The 13556-nt window shown below is 46.4% G+C and overlaps 1 protein-coding gene across 3 annotated transcripts in view; it reads left to right on the forward strand.

The window, feature by feature from the left end:
- The first annotated feature begins 1695 nt into the window (after positions 1-1695).
- USP13 (ubiquitin specific peptidase 13) overlaps positions 1696-13556 on the forward strand; it is a 66932-nt gene continuing 55071 nt past the window's right edge. For all 3 annotated transcript variants that reach the window (XM_035133042.3, XM_060274355.2, XM_088669215.1), the window contains exon 1: positions 1696-3944. In XM_035133042.3, the coding sequence (XP_034988933.3) occupies positions 3831-3944 (114 nt within the window). In that variant the 5' untranslated portion in view covers positions 1696-3830. The remainder of the gene's footprint in view (positions 3945-13556) is intronic.

Below are 13556 nucleotides of genomic sequence, written 5' to 3' on the forward strand. Positions count from 1 at the left end.
TGAAGTTCTCCAGCACCTGCGGTGCCTTGCCTCTATTTCCTGCGACTGTGAGACTGTCACTCTACCTGCTTCCTTTCCAAAGTTTGATGCCGTTGCTGTTCTCTCCCACAAACTACGCAGACCTTGCCCATTTCCCTCTCCATCATCTGCCCTGCTCCTCACATGGACAAGCCTGTACCAAAACAAATAACACTCCACAGACAAGCAGTGTTGTATAGTTGGTAGAGTATTTGATTTTGGCTGGAGAGTCTGGGTTCAAATCCATGTTCTGTGATGAAGCTCACTCAGTGGCCCTGATTCTTGTGGAGATAACATCAGCCGGGGGCAGGCAGCGGAGGACCCCACAACATATGCATACTCCTTCCTGGAGGAAGGTGGGTTTAAAATATATGCATTGTCACCGGGGCCTTTTCTAGTAGGTGCTTTCAGTAGTCTCTGTTATACCAGGTTAATTGAGTCACCAATGTCCTCTTAAGTCAGCTGCCCTCCTGATGCTGTTAGACCCCCAATTTGGAATAGCTCAGTCTGTAGAGACTCTTAATTTGTGGATCGTAGGTTCAAGCCCCAATTTAGGCAAAAAAATCCTGCACTGCAGAGGGTTGGATTAGATGACCCTTGGGGTCCCTCCCAGCTCTTGCTTGATTCTGCTTGCCCAGGTGCTGAGATCTACAGGGTAGGTAGGCCCTGCTGGTAGTTATGTGGCTATGAGAAGTTCATGGGGTGGAGGTACACGAGAGAGCCTTTTCTGTGGTGGCCCCTGGAGTGTGGCAAGTTACTGTATACATGTTGGCATCACATCAAGGCACACCTTTTTTTTTTGCACAGAGCTTTGGTGGTGGAAGTTGGTACTGCTCACCATGTGTCTAACCCTCTGTGCAGCCATGTGGCGAAGGGCAGGCCACATACACCGTATGAATAAACAAGCCCCAACCAGCATTGCTACCATATCTAAGACAATCTGGAAGGACAGATTCCCAATTCCTGCTCTTAAGTGGTAAAGAGAGCTTTAGCCAAAAAGTGCAGAGGGCAAACTACAGATAAACTCTTTGGGCACGGGGCCACATTCACATGTAATGACAGGCCTGGATTCTTGGCTTAATAAACCATACTTTGTACATTGCAGCAGCAAAACAACTGGGGAGAAGCAAAGCAGTTGCACTCTCCCAGAACTCATATGATCGTGCTAAGGTATGTTTTTGCTCAACATGAACTGCAAATCAGGCCATTGTATACTCCTCTAAGCCAAAATGTATAAGCTGTGTCAGAATGAAGTCTAGTTCACGTTATAGTCATACCTCATGTTACGTCTGCTGCAGGTTGCGTCTTTTCAGGTTACAGACACGCCGAACCCAGAAGTCCCGGAACTGGTTACTTCCAGGTTCGGCACATGTGCAGAAGTACTAAATCGCACTTTGCGCATGCGCAGAAGCACTGAATTGCATTTGCACACGTGCACAGACGCAGCGCTTCAGGATGCGGCCTTTTCATGTTGTGAACGGGCCTCCAGAACGGATCCCGTTCACAACCAGAGGTACCACTGTATTTTAATGTGGTAAAACCAAAGAAAGGTGAATTTTACCACCATTTCGCATGGTTATTTTTTGTTTGAATTCATACACTAGCATTCTTTGTTCTTGTGGATTAAATAAATACTAGCTCTCCCCTGGGGAAGATGTCCCCTGCAACAATGCAATTCCTGTACCAGATTTTATTACAGTTCGAAAAAGAACATGTTAATGAGCTGTGAATAGGCTGCTTTCGAGGTACAACTGCGGGACCAATAGCACACACATGTATTGGCTTTAGCAGCAAGTGATTTTCACTTGATTTGATACAACATACTGTATATTGATCACCGTAGGTAGAAATTGCCCAGCTCTGCTTCCTGGGAGGTCAGCTCCAAGCCAATGCTTTTCAATGGAAAGAGTTCACACATTTGGCTGAGAATTGCCCAGTGCTGATCCAGCAACCAAGTGTGCAGGCAAAAATCACACAACCTATAATGGTTTTTGGTGTTTACATATAATCTGTAGAATTAAGTGTCTCTGTGGTCAGCAATAGCCTGAAATTACTGCATCAGCTTCTTTTCTGTGTGTGGATATTGCTGAGATATTGACAACAACAGATTACTGAGTGTTAGGATGTCCCAGAGTTTCCTCCTTTTTCCTGATTGTTTTTTTAAAATCACATAAAAAGAAGCTATAATAAGCACAGTCTGTTATCTCAACAGGATTTCTCTTCCAGCCCTCCTCTCTGGTAAAACATTACTCATTGCTTAATAACAACACCAACATGAGAATGAGTATTTCATTTTGTTAACTGAATTTCCAGCCCACCCTACACCAAAAGGTTGTAGGGCTCATTCCTTGCAGGCAAAACACAAAGCCCCATCTGTAGTACCAATATATATCCAAAGCAATATTATGCCACGTTCAATAGTCGTGATTCAGCACAAAATCCTGGGAACTGTAGTGCAGGGAGTTGTTGGGAAACCCCTATTCCACTTCCGGAGTGGTGGTCAACCCCTCTTCCCAGGCAACTCTGGGCAAAGCCACGACGGCTGTTTAAAGTGGTATAATTCTGCTTTCAAATGCACAGTGTGGACAGGGCCTAAAACGGTGATCAGCAACCCCAAATTGCAATCCATTCAACAAATTTTGCAGAGGGAACTCTCCTTGAAAACCCCTCAACCAGTTCTTCAGTGCCCAAAGGCCAGGATAAACTGGTGAACCCTCAGCAACCCACAGGAACTGAAAAGGATTGGAGATGTGTTATTGGGGCCACCACTGAAAAGGCTCTCTCAGGAGCCACCGGCTGGCCCCCAAACCTCCGAGAGCGGGGACGACAATGACGGCGACCCACAACTCTGTCACCTTTTAAGCTTTCCTCCCTTTATGAGACCTGGGTTCCCCACACCTTTTCCCTCCTCCTCTTATACTTAACCAAGCAGGTATTTCATTTCTTTTCATTTGTTCTCTTTTAATTTGTATACCGCCTTTTCTATATTACTATATACAAGGCGGTTTTCAAGCTGAAAGAAAAACAAAATAGACAGCAAAGACCACCTAAGTCATAACAATCTGATCCAATGCCAAAAAGTCACAATGGCTTTAAAACAAACAACTCGTATCAAATAAAGCCATATTCAACAACGAAATAAAATTAAATATCAGCAAGCAATAATGAAACAGTTTACTTTGATTAGTTCCAATGAAATTACTAAACTATAATCAATAAAAATGATGGCAAGAAACAACGCATAACATACCACACAACATACAAAGCCATGGAAAAGGATCTAATTGGGAAACAAGGACGCACAACTTGCAAAACTATTACTGTATTTTAAAAATGATCCCTGAACTCATCTCTTCCCAGCTGCTTCCGCTGTTCCCAAAGTCTGGGAAAGGCTCGTTGGGCAGGTGGAAACAGCCATTGCCTGATGGGCAGCAGAAAGTCCCCCCCCCGGGTTGGGGTTTAGAAAGGAGGAGGAAAAGGGCGCCTCGGGGCATGTGCAGAGCTCCGGGGAGCGGGATTCCCTGGGCGTGGGCGCAGCTGGTTTCGTGAGCCCCGGCACCTCTCCGCCGAGAGAGATTCCCCCGGGGCGGGGCGGCCCTCTTTCCCCGGCCGCTGCCATTGGGTTAAAAATAGCGGCTCGGCGCGGCTCTCCTCCCCTCCTGGAGGGCGGGCAGGCCGGCCTCGGCTGCGCTCCTTCTCCTTCTCCTTCTCCTCCTCCTCCGCGGGGCTCGGCCGGCTGCGCTCCTCTCTGCTGACCCACCGGCGGGAGCCTGGAGCCGGGCGCGCTCTCGGGGAGCGGGCGGGAGTCGCAGATGGCGGCGGGGGACGTGGGCGAGCTGCTGGTGCCCTATATGCCCACTATCCGGGTGCCCAAGGCCGGCGACCGCGTCTACAAGAGCGAGTGCTCCTTCTCCTACGACTCGCCCGTAAGTGAGGCTCCTCGCCCGGCAAGGGGGTCCCTCCTGCTCTTCCTCCTCGCTTGCGCCCTCCGCCCCGCAAGTTCCCACACTATTACTATCATCTTCTTCCTCCCCCCCTCCCCACTTTTCATAGGAGCCTTGGCCCCACAGAGTATTGGCATCCCTCCTCGCCCCCCCCCCCAGCGCTGTTCAACCCGCAATCCTCTTCTTAGGGTGCCCCGTTGGCTCCCGGTAGCCCCATTGCCTCTCCCACGTCCCTCTATTCTACTTAGTAGTGCCCCCTCCCATCACCCCATATCCCGTCTGTTTCCACTTAGGGTGCTTCTCCCCTACCCCATATCCCTCTCTTCTACTTAGTAGTGTGCCTCCCCCCCCCACACAATATATCCCTCTCCTGTTCTACTTAGTAGGGTGCAGAGGAGCCAACTCCTAGGGGCTGAGCTCCCTTTGCCAGGCTCCCCCAATAAAATATTTGAAGGTACCCCACCCCAGTTGTTGGGCATTGCCGTTCAAGTGTGTGTGTGTGTGTGTGTGTGTGTGTGTGTATGTGTGTGTGTGTGGTGATCGATTATGTGGGGCAAGGCGGCTTACCTGCCCCTCCCAAATATTTTATTCAAGTTGGCATCCCTTGTAGGATGCCTCCCCTGATATCCCTCGGTTCTGCTTAGTAGGGTGTCTGCCCCCACCCCTCAATATCCCTCACATCCTTCTGTTAGCGAGTCAGGTCTTCTATTTTGTAGGGTGCCTCTCCCCATCAGGGCCTGTATTCCCAAGGAGCTCTATGCTGCCTTCCGCCCCACCCCATAGGGCCATAGGCTTCCCCCTTGAAAATTAGTTCCCCATGTTTGGGTCTGTCGTTGTTGCTGTCGACCCTCAAGCTCTTTCCCTTTGGTTCCTTTGTACATCTTCTCATGCTCCTAGGCCTGTTGCCCCAATGTCTAACGCTCCGCTGTTACTATCTTGATGTGTGTGGGTCCAAAGGCGGATTTAGCAGTGGCTACTCCAGCCTCAGTATCTGGGTCAATGGCTTATGCCTTTGTACTGTCCCTCAACCCCTCATAGTCCCCATTGCCCTTTAACAAACCTCCCTTTTTTCATAGCTCCCACCCTGAAACTTGGGAGTTTGCAAACTGTGTCTCTCAGGATTTACCTGGATTCATGGAGTGCCCTCTGTTATATTCAGGTCGCCGGTCTCTCACTTCCCAATTCCACCTGTTTCCCCAACCGCACCCTCAATTTCCAGTGCCTAGGCTAGTTGAATACTGTCCCCCACCCCGTACATTCCATGATTGGTACTGGTTCCAATGTCTCCCCCACCTATGGCAACTTAAATAATTCCTGCCTGTGGTTACTTAACCCAGAATGCACCACTCTTTTGCTGCCAGTCTGTGCCCTCCTCCTTGACTACATAATACCCCCCCCCCAAAAAAACCACCCCAATCCACTGTGCTCCTTACCTGCAAGCCTACCCCTTTAATTCACCCTTAGGGAGCTCTCTCAATATTCTCCCCCAAACTGGAAACTGAAAGCTTGCTGCCTGTCAGTGCAGACAGCAAAGGTTTCAATGGAAGGCAGCTCCTGTGCAGGAAATAGCATACAAATCCATAATTGGGTTGTTTCATGTGATGACTGAACACGTGTATGTTTTGCTGTGTATGTTTTAGGATGCACATATGCACGATTGCTTTCTGTGTTGGAAATGTCACAATGTTCGAAAGAGTTCCAGGTAGCCCTTCTCTTTGGAAGAGAGACATTCGCCCCCGTTTCCCAGTGATAAAGCTGCTTTCATTCTGCCTGGAGTGCAGTGTTTGTAGGTCTACATTTAGGAGCTGCTAGATTTAGTAACATAGAAGTGTTTGTATTTTGGGAGTGGGGCGGGAGGGGGGGATGCAGCAACTGTGCAACTGCCAACTGGGATTTCCTGAAGGCCCCCCCCCCCGTTTCAGCGCATTGCAAAGTACAAGTGGCTTGGGATAGTGAGGGCTGCAGGTGTAAATTCTCCTTACAAAATTAGCTTGAACCAGGCTTGCTTTTCCAGTGCAGCTGAAACTAAAGACCACGGAGTGGATATTGAGTAGGTTTACTTCTCCAGAAAAAAAAAGTTTTCCAAAGTTCTTGGGTCTCCAAGTTTGGCGTTCTTATTTTACTTTGTGATCCTGATTTACAGCTAGTCTGCCACAGCTGAACAGAGGGCACGTTGCTTGCTGGTTTCATATGAACCTCGTGTTCTTCCTCCCTCAGGGATTTTGAAATAATTGATTAGACACAGATATTTTTTCATCCTCTGGGGTCTCTTGCTAGCCTTCTGGCCGGCCTTCTGTAACTTGGCAGAGCTTTCTGTACAGTGCTTACTTGCACACTTTTATGGAGAGTGGCACAATTCACAGGCCCAATAGAATTATAATTAATAAACACACAGGCACGCAGTGCTTATGTTCCTTTTAATTAATCTGTGATTATGTTTAATCACTCCCCTGGTTCCTAATTTGCTTATGAGTGTGTGTGTGCGCGCCTGTCTTAGTGTGGCAAACAGCAGTTTGCAGGGTGATATAGCTCTGGGAAAGTGTTGAACCAGCTGCACCCCCTGCTTCAGTCCAATTTGGAACGACGTGTTGTTAGCTGCTTTTAAATGAAAATTAAAATGCCTAGAAATTCGGCAATAGATCATGTATTAGAAACTACATAAATACTTTGGAGTTGGGTGAAATACCTTCTTTACCATTTGTTACTGATCTGGATTGCATGTACAGAATTCTGGTTAAAGGGTTTCTGTACTGAGTGGTCACAAGTTAAGGGTTCTAATTTACTTGTCTGCAGATATTTGCCCAGCACTTTCTGTGGGGGTTTGATTGTCCCTGTTCAGCACATCCTTACAGGTCTTGAGCTTGCTGTGTCTCACGGCCTGTCTGCATTGCAGCAGGAGACAACACCAGGCCCATCATAATCTGAAAGTGTTCTGTTGGCATCTACGTTGGGCAACACCTGTCACAAGATTTCAGTGGGCCCAACAAGCAGTATATGCAAACTCTCTTAAGGTAAAATGGCTATTGCCTCAACCACAGCTTACAAGCACTTTTCATATGGAAAAAGTTTGTGGTCCAGTCCTCCAGGACTGTGCCACTTCAGACTACAGGAGGAGAAAAGCAGCTCATTTTTAATGTCTCTCCGTGTAATGCAGTGTTTTTCAACCTTTTTTGGGCAAAGGCACACTTGTTTCATGAAAAAAATCATGAGGCACATCACCATTAGAAAATGTTAAAAAATTTAACTCTGTGCCTATATTGACTATATATTTTTCAATTTTCCCCACGGCACACCAGGCAACATCTCGCGGCACACTAGTGTGCCGCGGAACAGTGGTTGAAAAACACTGGTGTAATGTAATGTCACCTATGATTGTTGTAGTAATTGTTGTCTCTGATACATTTGAATACGCTCAAATACAGATGGTTTAAAAATAGACAGTTACTTTCCTATCTTGCAATGTATGTTTATTCCTGCTCTACTATTCCTAAACTGTGTTGGTGGCAGGGCTGGCTTAAGCATATGTGGCGCTGGGGTGCAAAGATCCGCCCGGCGCCCCTCCCCCAGTTGCCCAGTCCCAGGCGCGCAGGAGGGCGGAGCCGGCTGGCCACCTCAGCGCCTCGCTGGCTCGGTTGCCCCTGAACTCGTGGTGCAGAAGAGCCCGCCGCAGCGCTCCGACCGACGGACAGGCTCATCCCTGGACTCAACTCTTGGGTCCTGGACTCTCGGCCTGGTGCCCCTGAGAGCCCGGCGCCTGGGTGCCCTGCACCCCTAGCGCCTATGGGTGCCCTGCACCCCTAGCGCCTATGGTGGTTTGTGAATATTGGATGGAAGGGGACAGTGAAATGAAAATGGAGGAACTGTGGTCTCCCAAGCATTGGGGATAGAAGGCAGGTTTTGTCCGTGCTTCATTTGCAGCTTGGTGTGTTACTTCCTCCTCATTAGAAGCGAATTTTCACAATTCACTTAATGGGAATAGGGAAAAGGGTTCATTCAGGGACATCACTAGTGTGGATTTAGGCCTATTCCCTGCAATTTGTGACCCCAGCTATTAAGAATTAAGCCTGGTTCGATATATATAACCCCAGGATCCTGATGATCAGTTACACTACAGTAGAGTACAGCAAAGTTGGGAATTGGACAGGCTCCTTAGCCAATTCCCCCCCCCCCCCTGCTCTATCTGTGCATTGCTGCTGGTGATCTGAACATTTTAACTTCCTACATTTTAACTTCCTACACAGAGTGCCAGCCTCACTAAACATATTTGCTGGTTTGCTGACTTCCCAGCAACTGCCCGAGGGCACCCCATGCTGACTTTGGCTCTGATTGGGAAAGGAAAATCTCTCTCTCTCTCTCTCTCTCACACACACACACACACCTGAATGAACACATGTGGATACCCACAATTCCACATGAATTTTGAATGTTCCCCAAAATAGACACATTATTTCCCTACTTTCTGAACGTTCACCGGTTCAACATTTGCCACTTTGCTGTATCTCTCTGAGTTCATTTAGGACTGTCTGTGCTCACTTGCGCATGTTGTCAATCTCCAGATTTCGTACATTATAATTTAATGGTTTGCACACAGTGGGTTTGTTTGGTTTTTTGGATAAAAAAATGAGGTGCCAGTATGAGACTCGTCCGACTTTTTAAAGGTGTTTGATCGCCCTCTTTTTTCTATTTTTTGTTTTGTGACATTTTGATCAAGAATCTATATGGGATTCAAAAGTGACTCAGCTGCCTGGTGCTTATCATCGGTGGAAGGCAGGTTCTTTTTATAACCCACACACTTCAGATCTCAAGTGTCTCCCAGCAGCTCTCTGAGCAGAGAGTCACACTGATTAGGAAAGGCCAAAGAAAATTCCAAAACAATGTCAAGATTTGCATACTTAAGGTAGACCAGCTGGAGGAAGTTCCAGCCTCGCAAAATGCTCAGGCTACCACTTTGCTAAGGCAACTTCATCTGACCTGTTTCCATTCGCTTAGATGGGACAAAAATGTGTCATAGTCCAGTCCATTTTGCTAGGCTATGGATTGGGGCTATATTTATACATAAGGAAAATGTATGCCCTTATGATGGCAGGTGTGGATGGAGAGGCAGGGGCACTGTGATTTTAGTATTCACTGTGCATGACTGCCAGATCCCTTGGGGCAGGAGGCTGGCACTGCGCATTGGTGTTCTGTGTAGGTTTTGCTTCAACCGCAATGCTAGTCCTGTGGGATGGAACACTGGGGCAGACAAGTCACAACAGTTCCTAGAGTGTCCACTAAGAGGAACTCGCCTGGGGAACACCTGACTAAGTTCCTGTTCCTCCAGATATGCAGATGAGATGGATTAGCTGGCAGACAAAAGCCCCTAGCCAGCAGCCATTCTCCCTCTTAGCCATTTCTCCTTCAACGGGAATACATCTCCAGAGAATCTCCAGTTAGGATGGTTCTCCCTCTTGGCCTGCTGCCAAGAGAGAGACCAGATGGAGGCTCACTTTACTAGGTAAGTAGACTCCAGATGTATATATTTGTAACTTTTCTACGTAAGCCTGCCTTTCTGAGATTATGCTGTTAACTCAGGATGTCATGTGGTCATGTGAGTAAACTCTGTTATTTGAATACTATTGTGTCGTGTATTTCTTTTAAGAGGGACAAAAGGGGATTTGCCAGGAAGTATAATATTGAAGTATAAATATTGTTGCAGAGGTTCTAGCAAATCTAACGCTCACGCTTTGCTGCGCACAAAAGGGGAATGTCACTCTGCTGATATTGGAAGCTTGCTAACACAAGCTTGGATAGGATCTATCTAATAATATATCCTAATCCACATCCCTAACATTCCCACAAGTCCCACGGGTGGACAGGAAATGGCTTAATTTTTTTTAACATCAGCAAGTAAATAGCCAGTAGTAAAGTTATGGGCTTGGGGACATCCTTTGAGATAGAACCTCACATGTCCTTCCTTTTCCAGTGTTGCACATGCAGACCGTGTTATGCACTTTGACTCATCTGTCCTCAAACTTCTTTTTCGGAATCCTGGAAAGGGTCATTTGCTTGACAAATATATAGAACTTGGGACTTGATGCAGTTTGGCTCTCTGTTCAGTACCTTCTATAGATTTTGCTCATACGTTTTTTGCAAATTCAAGGAAGTGTCTTTTTTATAGCCCTGTCAGAGCAAATTCCAGTTGCTTCAACTGCCTAATCTTCTTTAATTTTGCAACCATATTTTAATAGCAGCAATTGCACTGTAGTTTCTGACTGATTTCTCTGGCCATAGTGTTTCCTCAAAGATTAGATGTTCCATCGTAGAGCCGTACCAATGATTGCATAGGCATCAAACTGATGAACCTTAAAATGTTGGCTCCTGTTGCGTTTTGGCTGGCTTGAATGAGCGGTGTGTTGCTTTCATGTAGGATTCACTAAGATGCTTCCATGATTTGGATACCCCAGCAACCCTTACTAGGATTGGACCCATCCACGGGACCCATTGGTTTTTGATGGAAGAAAATAGACTATTATGTAATGTCACAGAGGCACTTAATGTGCATGAATGTGTCAAACAGGCTGACAAATAGTCCTCAGGGGGAAAAACCCATATAAAACCTTTTACTAGCCTGGCCTTCATATTGTTATACCCATACCATTTCCCTGAATGGTAAGGAGCATAGCTGCCAAGTTATCCCTTATTTTAAGGGATTTTCCCTTATGCTGAATAGGCTTCCTCGCGAGAAAAGGGAAAACTTGGCAGCTATGGTAAGGAGACCCGGTTCTTACCTGGTTTTGGTTTCCCTTGGAAGGTGAGATCCCTCTATAGCTATAAATTTTCCACAATATTTGAGTTTATTGTCAAAAATAAAAGTTGAGCAAAAACGGGAGAGCATAGCCCAACATTCTTACTTGCAGTAAATCCACTGTCCTACATAATCTTCCATCTCCAAATGCTTTCTGCTTAAGAGTAACTAATACAAAACAATTGCTGCTTCTCTGACTCACCCTCCTCGAAAACCTGTTTCTTGGGACATTCTTTTCCTTCCCCCCATTAATAATATGACAGGCAGGTCTTGGTGTCAAGAAACCCATCTTTTAAGAGCTCTTTCTGCAGGTGTTGTGGAACATGGCAGCTAGGTTGCTTGTGTCGGCAACATATAACAACACCCTGCTTGTGTGGCTTGCTCTGGCTGCCAATCTGCTACTGGGGCAGATACTAATGTATAAGGAAGGCCGTGCACAGCTTAGAACCTAACTTGCCAGATCCCTTATATACCCAGGTGCTCGTTGCTGTCTGCGGGAAAGCTCCTGCATCTTTCAAAGATTTTAGATGCCTACTCTAGTTACTCAGGAGTAGAGATTTCAGTGCGGCAGCCCTCTTCTGTGGAAGACAGTGGTACCTCGGTTTTTGAACGTCTCAGAAGCTGAACAGGCCACATGGCTTTCGCTGAGTGCAAGATCTGGAGACCTAGCGGTCGGCTGTTGAGTCTCGGTTTTCAAACATTTTGGAACTCGGACGGTCTTCCAGAACGGATTACAGTATGTTCGAAAACTGAGGTACCACCAGTGCTTTTTTCCTGTGTGTGTGTGTGTGCAGGGGTATACAACATACCCCTAAACATTTTGTGAATCTAAGTTTGGCCTCATTGAGGGGCAGTATTTCAATATGAGTAGGAAAAACAAGAGCACCCCTAAACATTTTTAAAGGAAAAAAAGCACTGGGTACCATTGTTGCATTTTTGCTGAGATATGACTGGGAGATACTTTTCTGACCGATGGGCTTACTGAGCTAGATAAACGAGTCTTTGCCCTGAGTGTCTATTGTGTATGGTTTCAGTGTTGTTTTAAATGCATTCACTTGGGGATTTGTGTATGTTTCCTACACTTTTCAATTGCTTTTAGTGTACATTGCCTTTAGATGATGATTAATAAATAACAATTTCTCATAAAGAGATGTTCACTGAATGTCAAGGAACGTCAGTCATTCTGGCCATAACTCTTTTTGGCTAAACTTGGCTGTGATCCAGTGCTGCTTCAACACAGGCCTACAGTGAGAGCCATTTCACAACCTGTCACTGCCGTGGGTTCAAAGAAGCGATGCCATTGTTTTTCGGTGTCGTGCCTTTTCCTATGGTGCTGGTGATGTTTTGTAAAGGTTTAACAGAGAGATGTATAAAATTAAGGGGGGGGGAGTGGGTAGGGGGAGGTTCTCTTCTCTCATTCCCCCCTCCCCAGACATCTTTATTGAAAGTTCAAATAATTATATTGCACTAAACATGATGAGACCTCAATAAAAGAGAGAAAAAGAGAAACAGCACCTGTGTAGAAGGGAAAGTAAAGAGGGGAGGGGGAAAACCCAAAACTGTACACTTTACAAAGCTGTCATTGTGCTTCAGCAGATCTTAACCTATCGGTATTACAGTATTTGTAAGAATGGATTCAAAATATCATTGAATTTGTCCATGGCAAGTCTGCGTTTATATGCAAGTTGTTTATATGTTGCGGGTTTGTATAAGTCTTCAATCATAGAAGTGTGCCGCATTTTTATTTTTCCAATTCATCCGTATCAGTCTTTTGGCTGTGGTCAGGGCACAGAGAGTCCACTCATATTGTCCTTTCATAATGTTCCATGTGCTGGGTATATAATTCAAGAGGATATCTTGCTCTGTAAATGTAAGGTTGTTCCATACAGTTCTGTTGATAGTTTCAGTTACCTTCTGCCCAGTGGCGGAGCACGCCTCCTGGAGGGGCGTAGCACACATTCCGGGGCTGGGCGCGCCTCCCGGAGGGCCGTGGTGCACGTTCTGGGGGCGTGACATTCGTTCTGGGGGCGGGGTGGGTGCCCACAATCTTCCTACGCCCCTATCTTCCTACGCCCCTGCTTCTGCCAAAAATCTTTCAATATAGGACAATAGGACAATATAGGACACATTGTCCTTTCAATATAGGACAATAGGACAATATAGGACAAAACCCCATACATTTTAGAGAAGCATTATCCTTATTGCATCTTCAACAGTTAGATACCTCATTCTTAACATTAAAACTTGAGGATGTCCAAAGAAGCTGAATATTGGGAGAATTAGGGCAGGCAAAGGAAAGTACTTCTTCATGTGACACATGGTTAAACTATGGAACTCAATTCCACAAGATGCAATGATGGCCACCAACTTAGATGACTTTAAAGGAGCACTGGGCAAATTCGCGGAGGATGAGGCTACCAATGACCACGAGCCATGACGACTGTTTTCTTCCTGCAACGCCACTTGCTGGAAACTGCAGAAGGGGAGTGTTCTGTTATGCTCTGGTCCTATGTGCAGGTTTCCTATGGTTTTAAATGCAGTGTAAGGTGTCACAAATTAAAAACTTCCCTAAACAGGGCTGCCTTCAGATATTTTCTAAATGTCAGGTAGTTGTTTATCTCTTTGACCTCTGATGGAAGGGCATTCCACAGGGCGGGCGCCACTACCGAGAAGGCCCTCTGCCTGGTTCCCTTTAGCTTTGCTTCTCGCAGTGAGGGAACCACCAGAAGGCCCTCAGCGCTGGACCTCAGTGTCCGGGTAGAATGATGGGGGTGGAGACGCTCCTTCAGGTATACTGGGCTGAGGCAATA

This window comes from Zootoca vivipara, chromosome 5 (genome assembly GCF_965207765.1).
Source record: "Zootoca vivipara chromosome 5, rZooViv2.hap1.1, whole genome shotgun sequence".
NCBI lineage: Eukaryota > Metazoa > Chordata > Lepidosauria > Squamata > Lacertidae > Zootoca > Zootoca vivipara.